At 45.5% G+C, this 22,804-nt stretch overlaps 1 protein-coding gene across 3 annotated transcripts in view; it reads left to right on the plus strand.

Annotated features, from left to right (window-relative positions):
* Positions 1 to 22,804, plus strand: part of MYO16 (myosin XVI) — a 607,799-nt gene that overhangs the window by 517,049 nt on the left and 67,946 nt on the right. For all 3 annotated transcript variants that reach the window (XM_045481946.1, XM_045481930.1, XM_045481937.1), the window contains exons 29-31: positions 5,568 to 5,664; positions 10,912 to 11,158; positions 13,324 to 13,595. In XM_045481946.1, coding sequence (XP_045337902.1) covers positions 5,568 to 5,664; positions 10,912 to 11,158; positions 13,324 to 13,595 — 616 coding nt within the window. The remainder of the gene's footprint in view (positions 1 to 5,567; positions 5,665 to 10,911; positions 11,159 to 13,323; positions 13,596 to 22,804) is intronic.

Genomic DNA, 22,804 nt, shown 5'->3' on the forward strand with positions numbered 1-22,804 from the left:
ACATTTCGAGAGTTTGAATATTATCCTGAAAATCATGACCTACTCTTAAGTAATTATAAGCATGAATGTAACATGAGCTTGATGTGTAGAAAGATCGCTCTGAAGATAGTTTTGCCAGTGGGTCTCCCAGTCAGTGAATGCGGGACATTCCTAAAAGGGCAAGGCCAGTAGGATGCAGGGTTGCCATGGAAACCGTGGGTGCCTGTCCCTCTACTACACTGGAGGGCAGCCTCTGCCACCAAGCTTGGCTCCTCTCTGCTTTCCCGCACCTCTGTGCTAGGAGGCAACATTCAGTGACGAGGAGAAGGAGGACAAGGAGAAAAGGGGGAAGGCCATCCTCAGAGGTTCCCTTGACCTCTCTCTGTGCAGCCTCAAGGCCACCCACACTCCATGGAAATGCCATTCCAGCAGCTGTCTGAGCTCCCACAGCCAACACCTCTAAAAACTCCCTGAGAACGGTAACAGTAATTGAAGCTTTTGAAGTCATCAATGACAATTGTGCTTAATCTTTGAAAATCTGTCACTTCAAAAAGAAAAAGAAAAAACCTAATGGTTTTCTAATAAAAATAGCAATGACTATAATTCACAGATGGTTTACTTTTACAGGAGTCAGAATGACATTAACATTTTAATCTCAGATCAGAACAGTCTGCGTCTGGGGAGCACACAGGGAAAGGGCTCTGTAGGAGAATGTTTTAACCTCTCTGTTTCTCTGGTTCTCTAAGAAACACCTTCTTTTAAGAGAATGTAACCAAAATTAAAAATGTAGGTGATCTGGACATTTGGTTGCATTCAAACGAAGCCTAATTTGTTGGATTTGGTATAGCACACAAATGCGCTGATCACAGAGTAACTTTACGTGAACTTATTCCATAGAAAAAATAAAAAAGACCAACGCTTTTCTCCTAGTCAACACCATTAATAGACAATGAAGGTTTAGAACTCCTGTGATCTTGTCTAGATTCTCCTGATTAAAAAAAAAAAAAAAAAAAAGGAATCCTAGATGTATGTCCTACTAATTCTTAGCATCAGCGATAGCAGATGACTTAATACTAAAATGTGTTATTCAAAACAGTTTCTGACAAAGAAATCCAAAATACTACTAAATGGCTAATTTCATTCTTTAAGGAGAGAAGAGGCATTTACTATAAACGTGATATCTCTAAAAGACCAGCAAATTCAAACAAATACTAAAATACCAACGAGTGTCTCTAAATAATGCCAAACCACAAATAAATTACATGGTAAAAAATATATATATAGGAAAAAAGAAAGAAAGGAAAAAAGAAAGGATGGGAGGAAGGGAAGAAAGAAAGAAGGAAAGAAGGGAAGGAAGGAGGGAAGGACAAGGAAGGAAGGAAGGAAAGGAAGGAAGGAAGGGCGGGTGGGCAGGTGGTCCCATTGGATATGTGTAAAGTGTACCCAAACAGCTGAAAGAAGAAATTTCTAGCCCATCTAAATGTGATGGTAGCACAGTACACAGCCACGTTCACAAGTCTTCAGCTCTGCCTTAGCGGGATACTTGTGATGTGAATTCAGCCTTCCGTCCTCGCCTCCTCCCACTGAACCGAAAGCACAGAAGCTTCCCTCACTTACAAAGCCCTTGGCTCTACCTCTGGAGAATTTTCATGGGCATAACTATACCCACTCACCAGGAGCTTTGGGGGCTGGACTGTCCTTCTGGCTCCCAGAGGAGCATCTGTCTGTCTAGCATTGCTCCTCTCACATGCCCCGTGCTCGCATTCCCGCCCAGTTCCTCCCTTGCCATCATCCCAATCCGTGGATCTCAACAAGGACTCCTTTTGTTCTGCCTGGAGACATGCAGATCTGCCATGTGAAGCACTCAGACCCCTCTTTAACTAGCCACTGTCGGGTCCTGGGGCATCTCTAATACATTGAGAGAAAAGCCTACCGCATCCATATTTACTCCTCTTCTAATTTAGCCTCCTTGTGTGAACTGACACCTGGACATTCCTGAAAATACTCTGTTACAAGGATTCAGTTTTTTTTCACTTCCTTTGTCTCAGTGGAGGAACGGGGCCAGCTGACTCATTGCTCCCCAACCTTCTGTCTTACATCTACACCATTTGTGGACTGCTTTCACCCCACTTTTCTTTTTCCTTTTATCCCCCCCCCCCATCATGTGTTCTGTCACCTACTGGCTTCCATGACTTATCTCCAGCTTACTCAATAACTTTGGGTCGGCTTCTGCCTTCATTGTCCATCATACCTTATTTTCATCCTTGAAGACATTATCATCCATTGCTATGACTCATCTTATACCAAGACTTCACAATTCCTTATGTTCTGTTTCTAATCTGAATCTAACCCTCCCCACATCCTTACCACTTGTGAAGTTCAAGAATATATCTTCATATTCTTCAGGAGATTAAATATATGTGCATAATGGCAAATATGCAATGCAATATAATAAGAGAAACAAAGAATCATCGGTAGGATATTATGGGAATGCAAATGGAAGTCATCAAAGCCCTACCAGAAGTGGATGCATGGATATCAAAATGGAGGTGGGGTTTGATTTCAGTCGTGAAGGATAAGTAAGAGTTGGCCAACAGACCCACAACAAATCCAAATTGTTGATGACCTTATATTGCCCCGCTTCACCAGGGACCTCCCAAAGCCAAGTCTGACAACCCATTCTCCAGACAGTTTTAAGAAGGAACTTTATAAATTTCTAATACAATCTGAAAAATTATTTTTATGAGGGGCACCTGGGTGGCTCAGTCGGTTAAGCATCCAACTTCAACTCAGGTCATGATCTCACAGTCCATGAGTTCGAGCCCCGCATCGGGCTCTGTGCTAACAGTTCAGAGCCTGGAGCCTGCTTCGGATTCTGTGTCTCCCTCTCTCTCTGTCCCTCCCCTGCTCATGCTCTGTCTTTCTCTGTCTCAAAAATAAATAAAAACATTTTTTAAAAATTTAAAATATATATTTTTATGAAATTTAGCTAGGAACCTCTGTAAATCTCCCAATGCATCCTCACTGTTCCTAGGAAAATGTCCAATTTTCCCTGGAAGACTCTTCATGAGGTGGCCACTGTTTACAATGCATGGCCTCTTCCCTTATCACCATAAATGCAGCTGTACCCCAAGATATTTTCTGACCCTTGCTGTTCACAGGAAAGGAACAGCTGTTTTTTCTGTCCCACATTCATCTTCTCCCACTATCCCTAGACACCCTGGAGAGTACCTGCCCATCCTTCAGGACTACATGGCTTAGATAACTTGGTTCTCATTGAATCCCACCTAATGCCATCTTGATCACTTCTTCCTCTTTGGTGTCCTTGGGACACAACTCTGTCATTTTTTCTTACTTCTGATCTTCCCCAAAAGCTTCTCTGTGAGCCCTTTGAGGAGACCATCCTCCTTTGCCCCCCCTCCAATCTAGCAGAAATCTTAAAATAAACCTCCTTTGGTGTTTTGAATGGCTGTTAGAAATGTCACTATAAGAGATCTTTGTCATCCCGCCCAACTCCCTTCCTGTCCAGCCAGGGTCTCCTTTTAGTTAAAAGAGTGGAATCCAGTTCTCTTAATTCCATTCCGTAGGTCTTTTGCCCATGTTGAACCCCCCCCCCCCACCATAAATTAGTTCCCCCGGTGATCATTACTGACTCCCCCTCCCCCATTGCGTAGTATTGCAGGCTATCGGTCTTTTGGAGTTTCATTCGGGGACCCAGGTTTGCATGAATTTTGCCTTTGGGATGAAGTTTCCCACAATGAGTTGCATACCGCAGTCAGCGCTGAACGGAAAGCTGCCATACTCCCTCCTTCCCAGTGCCTGTCTCACAGATTTGTTCCGCAGTGCCCACAGACAGTACCAACTGCTTTTCCTCTTGACTGCCAAAATAAGTCAGCAGTTGGGAAGGGGGAAAAAAAAAGATGATGAATTATGGAAAATAACTAGGGAGAGAGAATGGCAATACAATGGGGGGGGAGGGGGGGAAGTAACAATTCTCTGTAGCTCCCCACCCAGGTGACTGTCTCAGATTTCAACCAACTAAAAGAAAACTAAACAAAGAATAGCACCCAGTCAACCAGAAGCCTCTGAAACCAGACAGTAGTTGAGAACTTTCCCCATTGATCTGATAACCCCCCTGACCGCCACAATGCAAGATTCAGGCCCCAATCTCTTGCACAACTGCGTGTTTCATTAAGACAACAGATCATGGCGAAGGGGACAGCTAGATGGAAGGATGGGGGGAGGGGGCGGGTGACAACATCTGTTTGGAATAACTCCGTTTCCATATGAAAAGCTTCGCAAACCACCTCTGGCCAAGCGTTCTGGAGACAAGTCTGACCTATAAACCCTTCCAGTACCTAATGGTGTGTGCATACGTGCAAGCCTCGGGTGTCATTGTGATGTATGCTGGGGCTGGAGGGTGTTAGCATTTTAATGTCCCCAGCTCATGCTTGGGAGCACACGTGTTAATCTTCTCATCGCGCTGGTGTTTGTCTCCAGTGCTGAGAATGTGATTATGAACATATCACAAGGTTTGCCTAAGCGGTGTTTTTGTCTTAATCTAGCAGAAGATCCCCTCCAAGCTTCTGCGGTGTTTCATGTTAGCCCTTACTGGGCTCTTCTGCAATTATTCACGCCTGCTTCCCCTAAGAGGCTGTGGGAATTTACGTCGTGAAGGGATTCCTCACACCTACCGCAATTCTGCGAATTTGTAGAAAACACGCACAACACACAAGAAGATGTCTTTAAAAATGGATGGATGTGGTTGATTGTTCTGTGGTTTTAAAGACTTTTCTCTGACAGCTGACTTCCTCCATCGCAGCGCATCCAGACCAGCTTGCAGACCGCTAAGGCTTTTGTAGAAGCCGATTTGGCGACACACTTTTTCAAAGCTCTGGCGAGAAGTGTTCGTTGTGTTACTGTTCACACGATCACCTAGAAGATCCTTGCCAATTGATGGCTTTGTGGAGACTTTTACCTTTGTGCTACATCTCTACAACCATGGTCATCTACACATCCACTTTATAATCACATAGGGGGTGATGGAAACAAAGAGTGGCAACAATTCTGTATGTCAGTGTTACGGGGTTTTGGGTTTTTTTGTTTGTTTTTTGGGTTTGTTTTGTTTTGTTGTGGTCTTTTTGTTTTATTGTTTTCCTTTTTCATGGACTCAACCTGCTTTGAGTTGAAAAAGGAAAATAATCGTAAAGGGAGGACAAGGCTCTGACTCTGTGATCTGAGCGTTCATCGACCATTGACAGGAACGGTCTTCTCTCCTGCTGGAACTAAGGCCAGTGTTTCTCACAGGCACCGCGTGGGGCAGCCGTCCCAACTCCAGTGTGCGGCCATTGGGAAACATTAGCGACCCTGTGTGCACACAGCAAACACACTTATTAGAATAAAACCTTTGGGATTGCGAGTGAATGCAATCGCATTAAAAAAAAAATTAAGGAAGATGTACTGGCATTAATTTTGTTAGCTTTGTTCCTTCTAATCCTCTCCTGGAAAAATCTCTTGCCTGACTGTTTTCCATCATTATTTTTGGCATCTTCATGCTGTTTAATGTCTCCCTGCTGTTTGTGTTTCAGATGGGAGTCCGAAAAGTGTTTCTAAAATACTGGCACGCCGGCCAGCTCAATGATTTGTGCCTACAGCTGCAGAGGAAAATTATAACCTGCCAAAAAGGTAACAATTACACACTAACCTTTCTGAATGTCTTTGAGTCGTGAAATACAAAATCACTTAGTGTGCCTCGAGTTAAACGTCGGTGGGATCCACACGGTAGCGGGCCCCTTCCGTGACACTGTGCGTGGGCAGTTTCGAGGAGCCGGGCAAACAGTCAGGCTCAGGCAGCTCTCTACCAGCACTTGTATGCACTGCACATACTTTATGTGGTGGTCATTTCATCTGAAATCTTACAGCAAATTTTCACCTCGATCGGAATTTGGAAGAGAGAGTGTTCATTTCTTGCAATTTACATGTCCGCCCCCTGGCAAATATTCATGCTTGTTGATCTGTTCAAAAAGCACAGGACAGGAAGATGTACCTTTGAATCCACACTGGGATCCCCCGTGTGGCACTTAGGCGCAGATATGAGGCAGAGTCCTAGCTCATTTCCGTCAGCACCACTGGTATATGCTGCTGGAGTTTGGAGGGCCAGAACAGACAAATTCACCAAACCACATTTTACATAATTCTACATATGCCTTGGTGAAATCCCTGACACTTAGCTTCCTTTAGGAAGTGACAAGGATATTGGAGTGTTACCTTTGATGGCAGACAGCATCGTTTTAGCTGTAGGGGAGATTCCATGTAGAATTTTGTACCTATAGGGGCGCTTGGGTGGCCTACTGGGTTGAGCATCCAACTTGTGATCTTGGCCCAGGTTGTGATCTCATGAGTTCGTGAGTTCAAGCTCTGCGCTGACGGTTCAGAGTCTGCTTGGAATTCTGTCTCTCCTGCTCTCTGCCCCCCTCTTGTGCTCGCTCTCTCTCCCTCTCCCTCAAAACAAATAAATAAATTTAATTTTAAAAACTTAAAAGATTTTTTTCCTATAAAAACCCAAGTGACCATTGAAAATGGGTACATTGGAAAAATCTTCACTATGCTTCCCATAAAGCATATGTACTTACTAGATACTAGTTTTTAATTTGCTTAATGATTATATTATACTATATATCATGAATAAATATTTAAAGAAAGGCTGAAGAAGGAGAAATGACATGCTAGCTTTTGGTGGACCTGCTGACATAAGCTTGGCTGTCTGCTATCTTTGGAAATGTCCAGCACAAGCATAACTCAGTCCGAAACTGGTTTTATTCTGTCCGAGCCTCTGTCCATGGAGCCCCTGCTTGAAATCTCCAAGGGGTCCCATCATTTTCTGATGAGAAAAAGCCCTGCCACACGCTGGTGCCCTGAACTATCAGAGTTTGGCAGGTCGAGTCCAAGTAACGTTCGAAGCTCAGAATTCCCTTCCAGGTGAAACCATCCCTCTTGGCCAGCTCAGGCCCCACAGGTGGGGTGTGGGCGTGGCTCTCAGCCTGTCTGGGCAGGTGTGTGTGGACCCTTGGGGCTGGCGACAGAGAGGGAAGAGTGAGGGGACAGGGCTGCTCTTCTGTCCGAGCAGCACCTGTGCGGTCCGGCACAGGGTCTCTCTGGAAGGGCTGCAGGCGTTGAAAGGCTGTTGGAGCCCAGGGGAGCACCTCAGCACTCTTGTGCACTGCCTCCCTGAGAAATGACATGAGCTCCCCTTGGGACAGTCACTTGTAATTCTCCCTCAGCCCCAGTCACCACAGACAGTGCTTTAAAACAAGCCTCTCTAGACGACTCCAAGCAGGCATCTCTTTCTTGACAAGCAGGCTGGTGCTTGAGAAACACAGGCTGGGGCCCCGACAGGTACGTCCCCTCCCAGCAGAGCCATTAGGCAGTCAGTGCCTGCCAGCACCCACCTCAGGCCCACGGCCCCCGTGTCCTCCAAACTGCAGGGTCGAGTGGCTGGTTCTCTGCGTGGTCTCCCGAAGCCACTTTCACCAGCCTGGAGGTCAGCCGGGCAGCGTGGGGAGCCCCAGGTGATGGAGGCAGACCCTCCCCCCAGCTCTGGGCAAGTCTGGCTCCTCTCTGGGTTATGACAGTCTGGTCATCCTTCATCCGGGTAGGGAAAGGCCGGGGCCCCAGGCCAGTGCGCCCCACAACTGTATTTGTGGGGTCAGCCCGGCCACCTGCTGTGCGATCTGAACCCCTGCCGAGTCAGCATCACCTGCGAGCCGGTTAGAAATGCAGAGGCTCGGGCCCCCACCACCTCGAGAATCGGAATCTGCATTTGCAGCCTCAGCTAGAACCGGGCTGGGGAGGCCCCATGGACCAGACCAGTGCCCTAACACCTGAGCTGTGGAGTCATTGGAGGTCCCTATGCTGGCATGGTATTCGTCCATAGACCAGGGTCTCAGATTCTCCTGGAAAGTTTCCTACATCACAATTAGAAGAACACGCATCTTCCTCCATCAGGGATGCTCACTAGAAAGGTCTCCTGTATTTAACGGCAAAGATTAAGCTGACCCCCCTGACCCAAAACTGAAGAAACAAGCAGAAATCTAGACACTCCTTCACCTTTAAGGATCAAAATTGTGACAGGTCTTTAAAAAAAAATGGCACCAAGATAAAAACTGTAATTCCAGATTACATAAATGAAATAATGGATATAAAAGCAGCTTTAAAATTACAGGCTCTTAAATGCAAAGCATTAATTATTGATTTTTACTTTTACATCTCTTGGAACAGCCCCTTCCATACTTTTTGCTAGTGTGAAATTTACTCGAAATGTATGTAATTTGGAGTTATTTCCAGTTTTTCAAGCGTTCTCATTTTTCTTTTGTAAATGTTGCGGGGGGGGGCCGTTGGGGAGAAAGCTGTAACGTTAATCATTTTAATATTAAATTATTCCTCATGGAAGCTTCTTTTGGACCCTCTGTGTTCCTTCTGTCCTGAAGGAAAGCTGTCTGTGAAGATCTCCATGCTGTTAAGTGTATAAAAGCAGTCTTTTAAATTGTCAGCAAGAGGGCCAATATTGATTTGTGGCAAATTCATTTTTCCTAGTTGCCTCTTATTAAAGACACCAATTTTGAGCAACTGTTATATCATGTTTAAAGGGTTTTTAAAGGCCGCCAGTATGAAGTGTGAGAACATGGTGTCCCCCGGAGGCAGAGTGATAGACCCCCGGTGAATGTGCGTGCAGAGAATAGTGCTGCTGTTCCCTGGGGCAGAAGAAGTCTAGCCGAGCCACATTAATTCTTCCCTTTATTCCACAAGATTAAACATCTGGAATATACCCTCACCTTCACCCTTCCAAAGTCAATGTCTCAAATTGTTTTAATGGAACAGGAATGAGCGAGCAAACTGACCAGTTTGAATTCTTGTCCTTCTCTCTCTCAACGTGCCCGTCGTGTGGTTAACACTTGTGCATTTTATAATCCTGAAAGTCTGATAGTACCTTTTATGGCTTAATATTTTTCCCCTTTAGATTAGTTCAGCATGACTGTTTTGCACTTAATACAACTGCATTCCAGAGTAGGTAAACATTTAGTATTGCCATTTGGGGGAGAAAAAAAAAGCCTTAAGCATTTTACTTTTCTTTAATGTTTATTTACTTTTGAGAGAGAGACAGAGACAGAGTGCAAGCAGGGGAGGAGCAGAGAGAGAGGGAGGCACGGAATCAGAAGCAGGCTCCAGGCTCTGAGGTGTCGGCACAGAGCCCGATGTAGGGCTCAAACTCACAGACTGTGAGATCATGACCTGAGCTGAAGTCAGACGCTTAACCGACTGAGCCACCCAGGAGCCCTACCTTAAGCACTTTGGATGTCTGCTCATTATTTGCCTCTGCAGCTATAATTGTGGAAAGTCGTGTCCAGCTTTCCTTCCACCTTCTAATCAAGTAAAGGCATCAAAATGAGTATCATAAAAACCCACACATTTATTCATGGCCAGGGAATACCTTAAAACACTTCATGTTTTACGGCCTTCCCCACTCCCGACATGCACTATAAAGAAAAAAGAAAGCATCTTTGTTACATACATTGGTCCCTTGAAATTATAGATCTTAGAATTCAAGCAGCTCCTTCTAACCGTAGAAACTTAGAATTGGAAGGGACAGCGCCCTAAGGTCACAAGGCCCATACGGGAATCCCTGCACCTGTCCACAACATCCAGGGGAAGGGGTCATCTAAATCCTCCCAAGCACACAGGCTCCCTCTCTCACGAGACGCCCTTCTCCATTTACACCCTGTGCCCATTGCTAGAACGCACCTTCTCACATGAATCATAAACATGCTTCGCTATGACTTCTCCGTTGGGGCTCTGCTCTCTGGAGAGCTAAGGCAGCGTCTGTATGGTCAAAGGGAGAGGAGTGAGTTTGTCATGTAAGCACAGAGAGCTGAACCCTGGCTCTCCCGTTCATTGGTTGTGTTTACCCAGAGAAGTTTTCTTGACTTCACTAAGCTCTTTCTTTGGTTGCAAAATGGACCTAATGGCATATTAATTATCACCGGGGTTTGGCATTTGACGATGGAAGGTCTAACACATGAAAGTACCTTTAAAATGGTGGGCATGACTACCTTTATTTGCAAGTCTTACCATTAGTTAGTGACAGGCTGACGATTTCGAAGTATGCTCACCCACTTATTCCTCCCGGTTCTCACACATTTTTCTAGCTCCATATCCCCGGAAAGCAGAAAGGACATCCTAAATTTCTATACAATCTCTTTCCAGAGTTTTAAATGCAGACTCTGCATTTAAGTGAGAGAGGGAGCCCGTGTGTTTGGGAGGATTTAGATGACCCCTTCCCCTGGATGCTGTGGACAGGTGCAGGGATTCCCGTGTGGGCCCTGTGACCTTAGGATGCTGTCCCTTCCAATTCTAAGTTTCTACGGTTAGAAGGAGCTGCTTGAATTCTAAGATCTATAATTTCAAGGGAAAACCAATGTCTTAAATGCCGTGTTAGCTTTTCTAGGAGTTTAATCACGGCCTGGTTAACACATCACGTGATATGTCAGAAGACTACTTCCATAAGCCTCAGACATTTCTGATAGAATGGTCCTAAAATGGTCCAGTTGGAGCCCCACTGCAGAATTCTCTGGGGTTTGAACCTACTTCCTGCCCTCTGACTTTAGTCCAGTCCATCACGTCCAGCCTGTGTTAGGGAAAGAAGTGTGGACGTGTCAGGACTCGAATTAAGGAATTTGCGTCTAGTGTTATCATTGCTGGGTTTCGATATCTTTTCAAATACGAGATTAGAATGTTTTGTGAACTCTTATTCTGAGTCAAACGGGTCTTATTTTATAGCTGCTCAAACATAAATGTGTTGTGACTTTTGTTTGTTGCACGTCTGGGGTTTCACTTCTGCTCCTCTGGCTGACCCCTGATTGTGTTCTTTTATGGAAGTTATAAGAGGATTTCTAGCACGCCAGCACTTGCTTCAGAAAAGGAACATCAGACAGCGAGAGGTCACGTCCATCAACAGCTTCCTGCAGATCACAGAGGACATGGGGTTGAAGACCTACGATGCCCTGGTCATTCAGAACGCTTCCGACATTGCACGTGAAAATGACCGGCTCCGGAACGAAATGAAGGCTGCTCACCATCAAGAGAAGGCGGAAGCCAGAAACAAGCCAGAGGAAGGAGCCAAAAGGTAAAGGCAGATAGAATGCAACGTTAATTACCTTTGCAATTGATCCGTGGAGCCAAGAAAATTCCGATAGCCCTTAATGCAAAGTTCAGTCAAACATGACAGCGGTTACGGGAAGAAGAGTGGATACATGCACAGTTTGCTATCTGAAACCTCCTCGCGATCTAAAAGGGTCCCCTCTTGTGGTTTCTTTTCTTGCAATAGGTGCTATATGTGTTAGTTTTGCCAGAGGAAATAATCACCGCTTCCCCTATGATGCTTGTATCACTTACCATCTCAAGGCCAAAGTTTTAAGGCAGCTAACGTTTCTGTCTTAGCAAAAATATATAACTTGGTGCTTGACATCTTTATATAAGTCCATTTTTTTTAAATTTCTTTTTAACATTTACTCATTTTTGAGAGGCAGAGAGAAACACAGCGTGAGTGGGGGAGGGGCAGAGAGAGACAGAGACACAGAATCGGAAGCAGGTTCCAGGCCCTGAGCCGTCAGCACAGAGCCTGATGCAGGGCTTGAACTCATGGACTTCGAGACGGTGAGATCATGACCTGAGCTGAAGTCGGACGCTTAACCGACTGAGCCACCCAGGTGCCCCTATACAAGTCTTATGTATATAAGGGTGACTCGTAGAAACTTCTGGAAATCTGACCCCCCAAATGGGCATAATGGTATATTCTGTTTTCTGAAAGCAGTTAAGTAGTGAAATCAATGGTTGTATGTATTATATTGCTCTTAGTAATCTGTCACATTTTCTTCGCCAATACGGAAGGTTTGGGGGAAAGCTTTTGATTTTAAAGTTCACTTCGGATGCTGAGCTCGAAATAGAAATGTGGAGGCAACCTGGTCCTCCTCCAGTTTGTCACTCTTGCCTGTCTGTGAATGACGAGGACACCCGTGGCCCTCAGTCGCCCTCCCTGGGAGGGCAGGGACCTGGGTCCTAACTCGCCGTCGGGCAGATGTTTGTTTTTCCGCAGGAACTTGGCGCTGTCTGGTTGTTTCCCATCGAAAACGACTCCCCTTCGTCTTCAATGCCTATGTCAAATGATTTTTTATTAAAGATGAAATGGTGATGTGTCTCTCGCTAATTAGCTTCAAATATCTCAGTGATTAAATACTGAAAAAAATTCCCTTTGTACGGAAAACTGTAATTAAACATTACAGGGAAAACAAATTATTCACTGAGTGCCACGCTTTCATCTTCAGCTAGTTCATTTTCTACATGGGTGTCTGGCTCTGCCTTGTGGTAGATCCCAGCCCGGCTGGTGCTCTGCCACACAAAGATATAATTACAAGAACAAATGCTCGGAGACTCCTTGTAAAATGAATGCATTGACATCTCACTAGTACATGATTACATTGACATGTGAAGCCAGAAGGAATTTTTTTTTTTTTTTTAGACCAGATAACTATTCATTTTATCTGACTCCCAGAATAATATTTATTATTTTCACGGCAGGCACTAAACCGCCACCCCAATTTCCCAATTTGATTACGTGTTCATTTGCCTGATGTAAAATTAAGGGAAGAAGGAATTTTTTTTTTTTTTCTATTGAGTTACTGGATCCCAGCGGCAGTTCGTTTGGCATTGGACAACCAGATGAAGTAACAGAACAAAAATAATAATTCTGCGCATAATGAAATGATTTGTTCACGGAGTTTACATGAGGGGAGAAGAAGGAAGGGGAGAGAGGGCGCGCGAGAGGAATGTAAACTTTTGACAGTTTTAAGTCAAGTATCTGCTCTTTGCCAACGGGAGATGATGAACTCCTTGCATTTGATGCATCAGTAACTCTCTATTAAGATGGATATTATCATCCCCGAAATTATCATTCAGATTGAAATTCTGGTTTTCTGACTTGCTTAATAGTCAGAGTGTGAAAAATTCATTCAGGGAGTGCCTGATAGAAAACGGGGCACTCTTTCAGAAGGGTTACGTTTGTGTGAGATTTTGAAAAAGTCACCGTGATGCATCTCCCCCGTGCTCATTCATCATAGAGCTGGGGCCGGAAGGCTGGGCCGCCCTCTCTGGATGCCGGGTTAACCAGAGTGCTACCCATGAATCCTCCGGCCGCGGTGTGATTGTGTCTGCTTGAGCGGGTTCATTGTTACCATCTGAATAATGCATCTGGGCCCCTCTGGTGGGGTGCTGTTTGTGTGTTGTTCCCCTAAGAGCCGAAGACAAGGGTGGACCCAGGCATTTCCAGTACACCGCCATCCCAGTACCCATGGCGGTGGATGGCCTGATCCAGTCTCTGGCCAGCCCGTCCACCCGGTCTCCTTCCCTGCACTCGGTGTCCAGCCTGGATGAGAGCAGTGGCCTCCCGTCGCCGCGGAAACAGCCTCCACCCAAGCCAAAGAGGGACCCCACCACGCGGCTGAGCGCGTCCTACGAGGCCGTGAGCGCCTGTCTATGGGCAGCAGCAAGGGAGTCGGCCAGTGAAGGTCAGTGGAGAAGAGGAGGGGAGTGCCTGTTTGGGGCCCCGATGTTCTGCCTTCCAGTGTCTGAGTGCCCACAGCAGTATCATTGCCCTAATATATTTTTAATAGAAATCCGTCCAGCTGTTGGCTTGCCAGCAGCTTCTTCATCATTAAATATAAATAATATGTATTCAGTTCTCTAAGCGTCTTAGGGAAAAGCCACTTAGATATCATTTCCTTACTTCCCGGCCCCACGTCAGCATCCTCGACGTCGGGGCTCTGACCGGAGTGTCTGTCCTAGTCTGCGTAGATGTTCACTGACCACAATCCTCAAAAAATTCATCAGGCTTCCCTATGACCACAATCTAATCAAAAATTAAGTCTGTTTTATCATGTGGAAAGTGAAACATTCAGGCAGAGGAGAATCCCACCATGGCAGAATTCAGTAGGCAGAACTTGGGGGGGTCTAGCTGAGGGAAGTTTCTACATTGGTGGCCTAGAAATATTTATGCAAAGAAAGGAGGAAGCCACGGTCTTTTCTCAGTGCAATCTCTTGTCGACTAGTTCATGGGCCTAGTATTGCCTCCTGATTAATTTTTACAATAGTGAAGCATCGAGGCAGCACCCCTTGACAGAACAGGCACTAATTCCACAGAGTTTATGTATCACCTACCGAAAGTTAGGCCCGTCGTAGGCCCATGGGGATACGTAATAAAGGAAACAAACAATTATCTTTCCTTGTGGGGTTTACGTTCTAGCATGGGAAGACACATGCTCAGCGCAATAAACAAGTAAATAGATAAAGTCTGTTAGCAGATCACTGCTGCAGAGAAAAATAAACAGGGTAAGAGGTGATAGTGCCGGGGTGGGGTGGCGTGTGAGATTCTGCATGAAATAGCGAGTTAGATTTCACTAAGAAGTATCACCTGAACACAGGATGGATCACAATTCCTTCTGTTAACAAATGAGCCCAGGATTCAAAGGCACAGCAAAACCACACGCTCATGTGTGGGAGCAGGTGGGTGACGCCATGGTGGGAAGACCGTGGGTCGGCAGCCACGAGCAATGAGAAGGCCCCAGTTATCTTCCCAGATGCCTTTTTTTTTTTTTTTTTGGTCACTTTAAGAAAGAATAGATCTTTAAGAGAATTTTTATTAAAGCCTAATCCCATTACTATTGTACTGTATGAGTCATGCCATGATCCTACGTAGGCGTCAGCGATGTGGGAGAAATTCCTAAGTCTAGGGAGAGGAGTGCAGGTGTGTTTCTCACGTCCGTGCGGCAAGAACAGCCACAAAAGGTGAAAATAGCGCTCCAGAGGGCCTCGGGAGGTCAGGCTTCGGTGGATGCAGATGTGAGCGCAGACACGGTATTAGAACAGGAGGTGAAGGGCCACTGGCCTCTGATGTAGCCCACGGGCTGGAAGTGGCCGTAGACTGAGCACATCGTGAACGCATTCCCTGGAAAAGGGGAACACATCCCGTTTCTGTCCTTACTTGGGGACCTCTGCGCAGGATTTACAGGGTGGAGCTGAAACAGGTGTGCTGAGATGAGAAGAAGGATCCCTTTGGCTTTATTGGAAGAGGAAGATTAGCGCCCAACAAGCTAACACTAACGAGACGAGGAGAAAGGGAAATAGACTAGGATAGCATCAGAAGTTTGAAGCAACGTGAAACGAGGTTGAACGCTGCCGTGTATGTGAGACGGCTCCCTGCCCAGATTCCAACACCGCACACAAGTTCTGTGACTCTGAGTAAGTCAGCTGCAGAGTAGTCTGTAACCTCTAGAAAGTTCTGTGCGTGCACATTACAAACCACTGCTCTGCGCTTCAGGGTCTGGAGTCGTCAGGTGCCCACTAGGCACATCGCCATGAAGGGTGAAAAAATGTTGGGGATGGAGTAAAAAAATGTCTATTAAAAAATGGTTACTCAAGAACCATAGGAGAGAAAAATATATAAAAAAAGAGATGACAGAATAAAAGATTAATGAAGAGGAAAGAGAAAGGCCACACGGTCAGCCTCTGAAATTCCTACTCCTGTGGGAGTCACCAGGCTCTTAAGTCTCAGTTAAGAGATTGCAGGATTTTTATGTAAAACGTTAAGTCCTTGGATCCCAATTCCAGCGGGCATGTGAGTAAGGCACTTGTCGGGGTCTCCCCCGCTGATCACATCCCCATGAACTGGCATTTTGGAGGCCACCCCCTAAGGCGGTGTTTTGATGGCTGTCACATTATTTGTCCCCTCTTACAAGATTCTTAATGTGGACTTTACTACCGCCGCTCATCTCCTGCGGTTGAAGATGAACTCCTTTCATCGAACCTGCTGATTGGATTGGCCAGGTGTGCCAGCTGGTTTTTGTAGGATCAGGAGTCGGGGGCCAGTGCGGGGCCCAGGCACCTGGGTTTCTAGTCCGTAACTGTAATGGTGGCCACACCCTCCAGAGGTAAACCTGCCGCGCGCACAGGGGTTCTGGCCCCGTTTATGCATTTGTGACAGGAGCTGGAGGTGGCCAGTCCAGACGCCTCTAGCTCTTTGTGGCTCTTTCCATTTAAATTCAGTGAAATTTCAAACTCAGTTCCTCAGTCATGAGTCACACTGCAAGGGTGTGGATTCTCCCATCACCATAGAAACTTCTGTCAGACAGCATTGATTCCACGCGCCTCGTGTGTGTACCATGAGGACAACGCTGGGTTCTTTTGCACCTAGTAATATGTCACAAAATCATCTTTCTGCAGAAGACAGGAAGGAACTCGGGTTGCTATATAAAATGCTCTGTGAACCTTGGTTTCAGAAGAAAAGGACCACAACTAGTCACGTTCTTACCCGAGTCATTCCTTTTGGCCTACCAAAAACTCGACGAGTCAGCTCAGAGGGTCCTTTGGTAAAGGGGAACTGCTGGAAAATGAGAGCCAAGAATCTTAGAGAAACCAATGATCAGGTTACATTCAAGCTTGTGCCCAGGCCTGTTCTTATTAACACATGCCTCTCCTATAGGTTTGCCCCCAGTCACCACAGCCAGTATACAGGGAGGCACTGGAGAGGGCTCACTTTTTTCACCACCTTTGTGCCTGGAAAGCATGAAGCAGTTTGATAAGCCCAGCAAATGTTGACACCTGTGCACAAGCTATTAGCAAGCTCGAGCCAACTATTTGCAAGTCTAGTTGACCTTGAAACAACGCAGTTTGGAGCTGCGTGGGTCCACTTATGCGTGGAATGTTTTTCCGTACAGTACAATCCTGAAAATGTATTTTCTCCTCCTTCTGATTTTCTTACTAACTTTTTTTTTCACTTGTCTTTTAAGTAGTCGTAATAGAGAAAAATTTTATTAGCTTACTTTAGGTGAAGGAAAACCATTAGGCTGAATTCTCAGATTATTTTATAACAAGAGGATAAGCTTAACATTGGTATAAAATTCAAACTGCTTAGTAATGTTTCCTTTTCACTAGCTTGCTTTATTGTAAGACTACAGTACGCCTAAGACATTTGCAAAATATGTGTTAGTCGAATGTTTATGTTATCGGTTAGGCGGCTGCAACAGTATGCTATTTAGGAGTAAAGTTTAGGGACAATCAAAAGTTATATGCAGATTTTCAACTGCACGGAGGGGGGGGGGGTGAGGGGGTGTGGTAGTCCTACCTGCCTGCATTGTTCAACTGTGCTATTTTTTAAAAGCCTGGGGTTGTTCTTTGCAAACAGTAACTAGGAAGGAAAACAGCAGCCCATTCCTTAGAAATAATACCTTGAGGAATCCATAATTTTTAAAAGCAAATCCTGCCTAACTCCATTCTCAACAAGGCAACTTATATGCATAGATATAAGAGTTCATCTTTGACTTAACTTGGAAGTAACATTTTATCAATTTTCTTTTTTCACTATCTTGTTTACATCTTTATTCTAGAATAGCCCTTGGCACACAGTAGGCACTGAATACGTACTCAGTGAACAATTTGATTCTTATTGATAAATCAAAATGAGCACAATTTGGCCAGGTTCAAATTTTACCCTTGGGATTTGTTGAATTGGGACTGTCAGTGTATTTTTCACAGAAGCCCCTTGATTCTGTTTTGCTGTTCCATGAAATTTGACAGAAATCAGGTCTTCCGTGAACGCCATCCTGAGAATATGTCACTGGATATAGAAGAACGGGATTGCGGATTTCACAACTTATGGACACATTTGTCCATTCAACACATAGTAATTCAGTATATTCCATGATCTGGCTCCCCCAGAGGGCCACAGAGACCAGTGGGGGAGATAAATGGACAAACAGATTATGAGATAGAGTAACAGCAAAAACAGCAGATGGTGTGGAGCGCGAAGCAAGGGGGCTGACCCTTGGTGGAGAGTGGGGAGGGGTCGGGAAGGACCTTAAGTGACATTACACATGTGGGGTGCAGACCAATGGGTAAGATGGGTTAACGGCAAAGGTTATGGACTCCTCCCACTGAAAAAAAATGTTATAACAAGGTCACAATATATCACGGCTCAGGGGAGGCCCCGTTTGTTTTTGTTTTTTGTTTTTCCTTTTTCCAATTTGTAGCTGGTTGTAAATTGATGCTACATTCACTCATGTATGCAGCTAGTCTGGACATCTTTTATGTCCAAGGTCCCGTACTAAGCATTAAGTTTCCTCTGACACTAGGCAAAATCACACTGGAAGGATTGGAATACAGTGGATATGTACACACACACAGAGGCAAATATTTTCTTGATGAACAAGCTTCTCGTTCATTTTTTCTCATAGATTAAATATGTAGGTCCCCGGCTTTCAGTGAGAATAGAGCCAAATAACTTGTGTCCTGGGCAAAATGGCAACTTAAAAGCCACTGGCATGCCTTAGCAAACCCTCAAAGGGCAAGTATTCTGTCTAAGATCATTCTTATCTCCTAACGGAACCTAAAAATGACATAAGTCCCTAGATCACTGCACAGTAGCTCAGATAAGAGTCAAGTTTGAGAATGCAGGGCTTAACACTTAAGCTACTGTTAGGACACCAGGACTTGCCCTAGAGGTGTCCTTTGACTGTGAAATATTACTCCCTGACCGCATCTTGATGGAGTCACAGGTGTTTTCTCCATAAATCTTAAGACTAAACAATTGTTAAGAAAATTCTTTTTTTAAACAAAATTCCTAACAGAAATTCACTTTTCATAACCCTTACATCCATATTTGCAAACGAACTATTAGCAAGCATTTGTGTGAACACGCGCGCGCGCGCACACACACACACACAGCCATAAAATCAAATGAGACTTTAATACTCCAACTGTGGATTTCTAATTATAGTTTATGAAGACCAAAGCTTTCTAGGTCTCACCCCCAAAGAATCGAATTCAGTAGTTATGGGGTGGGGCGGGCAAATGCGTTGTCTGCATTCTCACTAAAGCACCCCAGGCCGTCTGGTGCTGCCGAAGCCCAGCCCACACTCCACAGAAGCCGGCCGGTCACTCATGGTTAATTTCCGGTTGTGTAGCAAGTAAGAAGACGATGACCATAGGAGCTGGCCCTTACTCAGTGTCTATTAGGTGCTGGGCATTATTCTAAGCATCTTCAATCTTTACAGCTACCCAGTGGAGTGGCGCCATCACTGTGACCCTTTTGTGGTTGAAAACATTGAGACGGGGAGCGGTGGTAATATAACCTGTCCCTTGTCACACATCCATGCTCTGGACCCAGGCAGTGGGGCCTTGGAGGCCAGCCTTTCTATTACCTCCAAATAAGTCATCCTACTTCTATTTATAACAGTTTAATACAAAAACAAAATGAAACAAAACAAAACAAAAAAAAACCCAACATTCTATCTGCATCAAAAGCAAACCTTGAGGGAATGTATCAGTTATCTGTTGTTGCTTAACAGCTCATCCAAAACATAGGGATTTAGATACAACGCAGTCATTTAATGCTAGTGCTTGGATTGGGGGTGTTCACTGGGCTCCTCTGGGTGGTTCTCAGTCAAGGTCCCTTGTGAAGCTGCAGGCCATGGCTGGTGGCTGGAATCACCCGAGAGCCGGTCACTTGCACTTCTGGTGCCTCTGCCGTGTTAAGGACTAGGACTCCTTGGGCATCTCTGTCTCAAGATGGTCTCTCCACGTGGTTTGTGCAGCATGACGGCTTGAGGGTACCTGGATGTCATATGTAGAGAATCAGTGTGGCAAAGGCTCATAGGCTCCAGGAAGAGAGCACCAGGCAGCCCTGGTGGTCGTGCGTCTCGTGTTCACCAGCTTCCACCTGTCAGGCAGTCCCAAGGGTGCATCCGGGTTGAAGAAGGAGAAACAGTCTCTGAGTCTTAATAGGACTAGAAACACTATTGTGGCCAATTTGGGGGAAATTCAGTTCCATTCCATCCACTGGACAAAACAATTCACACCCTTCCCGCATCTGAAATACACTCACTCCTCCTCCAAACTCCCCAAAGCCTCATCCCCTCACCCCTACCAGGGCCAGACCCAAAGTCCCCACCTCATCCATCTCTGCCAGACCCTGGTGTCCCGGGCTCAGGGACAGCTGCTTAGCCAGGCAGCTCTTCCAGGATGCCCCCTTCTATCTGAAGACAGGTTCTCTATTCCTTATGGGGAGTACCTGGAGGGATGGGTGTGGATGCCCTTGACCGGAGCGGGGAGTTTGGGAGGCACGAGGCACTTCTGTACGACACCTGGGCATGTGATGTGCCTATAGAATTTAGTCCTATGCCTGGAAATGATGTTTTGTGACTCTTAGGTCCATGTTCTGCAGTCTTGGCTCACCTTCGATTTATAATTCCTGATCCACAAGAGGCATCTTATTTGGGGCTCTCAGCCTGCTTTCTGCTCATAAAATTTTGAGGCACCAGAACTTTCCATTTTGTAATGCCTCTGCTCCTTTCAGTGCACGCTGATACAATTCCCTTAAAAGCTTTGTGAGTTTCTTGTGAGTCGGTTTCTAATCCACTCCACTAGTGAAAAGCCACAGCCACTAACTTTTTTGAGACAATCTCTTCTCTACTCTGGGCTCTCTCCAGGAGTTCTGTGGGGCAAAGCTCTCAATGTTCTTACAAGTCCTGTGGTCTTGCTGCTTTGGAAGGGTGCGTGAGGCCCTAATTTAAATCTTTCTGAGGTCTTAGCAAAGGGTCGCAAAGCCATGATCTTGGCCCCATGTTTGTTTTTCCTGGAAACGGCCCAGATTTCATCTCTGCTTGGAAGTTACTTCTTCACTTGGGAATTATTTGCCATCTGGACAGCCTGGCAGTGAAGAGCCATGTTATTTTCAAGCCCAGAAAGCCCTGGCTCCTTTATAGTTACTAGTTCTTTCTTTAGCTTATGTCTTTACTCTCACATTTTACTAGAGGAAGCTAGAATAATCCAGAAGGCAGCTTTCGCACTCTGCCTGCAGCCCTCCTTCGCTAGATCACCCACCTCCCAGAGCATGGTTTCTATTTTTCACACCACCACAGGTGACAGTGCTGCTGACCCTTCCGTGGTGGCATAAAAAGGGCTGTGCGTCCTCCAGGTTCCAGAATTTCTCCCTCCCCTTGAAGCCTCACCAAGAGCACTCTTAAGGATCACCACACTTCTGCTAACATGCTCTTCAAGGATCCTCCAATTTTCCAAAGCCACTGGCACACTTTTCAAGTAATTTCATAGTAGCACCCTCCAGGTACCGATATCTACATTTACTTTCTATTGCCATATAACAAACCTCTCCAAAATCCAGTGGCTTAAAATAACAAGCATGATGTTGTTCTCTCTCAGCAGCTGGCTGGGCTCAGCAAAGCCACCTCCTGGTTCTGCCACAGCTGTGGTGAGATGGTGGCTGGTGTGGAATCATCAGAAGACTCAGTTCACTAGATATTTCTGGTGTCTGGGCTGGGGAAACCCAGACAGCTGAGGGCCCCAGCGGATGGGGTCCCCCGGTATTTCTTTCATCTCTGTGGCCTCTCCACACATGTGCTCCACAACAGGGCTGCTCCAGGGTAGACAGATGTCATGCATAAAGATCAGGGCCCCCAAGATGTGTCCCAAGGGTGCAAGAGCCAGACAGAAGCTGTACTGCCCATGATCCAGCCTCGGAAGGCAGGTGGCTTCCCCTTTGTCATAGTTTATTCATCAGGGGCAGGCAGTCACAGAGGCCCTCCTGGCTTCCAGGTTCTGGAAGAGCATGTGGGGTTGAAAATACCACTGAAGCCAGTTTTGGCAAATACAATCTGCCACAAATCCTTTAAATTATTCAAATCTTCGGAACAATTCTGTAATACTAATGTTAAAAATGTGTTTGGTTCATTAGCTTTCTAGAAGCTTATGAGCTGCTGTGTTTTAGCACATTGAAAGCCTTTGGAATAATGCTCATGAATTACGGAGTTATGCATGTTTGGTATTTTCTGCTCTTAAAAGTTGGCTGCTTTGGGGAACCCTGTATAATACTGGCTTACAAAGATGTCCAGTGGGTTGGAAAATTAATTTTGTTCTTTTCCTTTCTCATTTGGATCCCCCCCCCCCAATTTGGTCCATGATTACAGTGTGCCAGAGCACGAGCTGGCCACTTTACATACAATATCTCTCCTTTTTATTCCTCTGAGATAATTACTGACATCATCATTTTGTGTGTGACTCTACTGGAGCTTAGAGAGACTTGCCCATGACCTTCTTCAAGTTCACAGCTGGCACCTTGCCATCCCCCCCCCCCCACACACACACGTACACACACATGCACGCGCACACACACACACACAGTTCTCTGACCACTTATTGTGACCTGTTGTTCCTGGTCCTGGCATGTAGCACATTCCAACGTGTGAGCATATTTACTTGTCTGTTTTTACTCTTTGTATTGTCTGCACCTCCCACCAGGGCAGAAGAAGGTAGGGAACATTTTGTCCGTGTTCACAAATGTGTCTCAGTCAGTGCTGCTGGAATGCAGGACAAAATGAATGACTGCAGGAAGGAGAGAACACACCGGGACCTACATCCACTGTCCATACGTGCATGTGACAGAAAACCTGGCTGCTTTGAACAGCTCAGGAACTCAGCAGAATTAGCTGTGCTTCTATGAAGGATTCCTTCAGGGGAATAAAAGACCGCATTAATCAAATAGTTGAAGATTTTTGAGAACTTTTGCTATTTCAGCAACACTGTCTGCAGTTTTTTAAAATTAACATCTCGGTTTCCAGAGCCATTAGGGTGAACAAGAACACGATTACAATGTATAGTAAAAATACGTTTTAAAAAGTTTTTTTGGAAGTTTTTCATTTCTTTTAGGTTT

The sequence above is a fragment of the Leopardus geoffroyi genome, chromosome A1 (genome assembly GCF_018350155.1).
Source record: "Leopardus geoffroyi isolate Oge1 chromosome A1, O.geoffroyi_Oge1_pat1.0, whole genome shotgun sequence".
NCBI lineage: Eukaryota > Metazoa > Chordata > Mammalia > Carnivora > Felidae > Leopardus > Leopardus geoffroyi.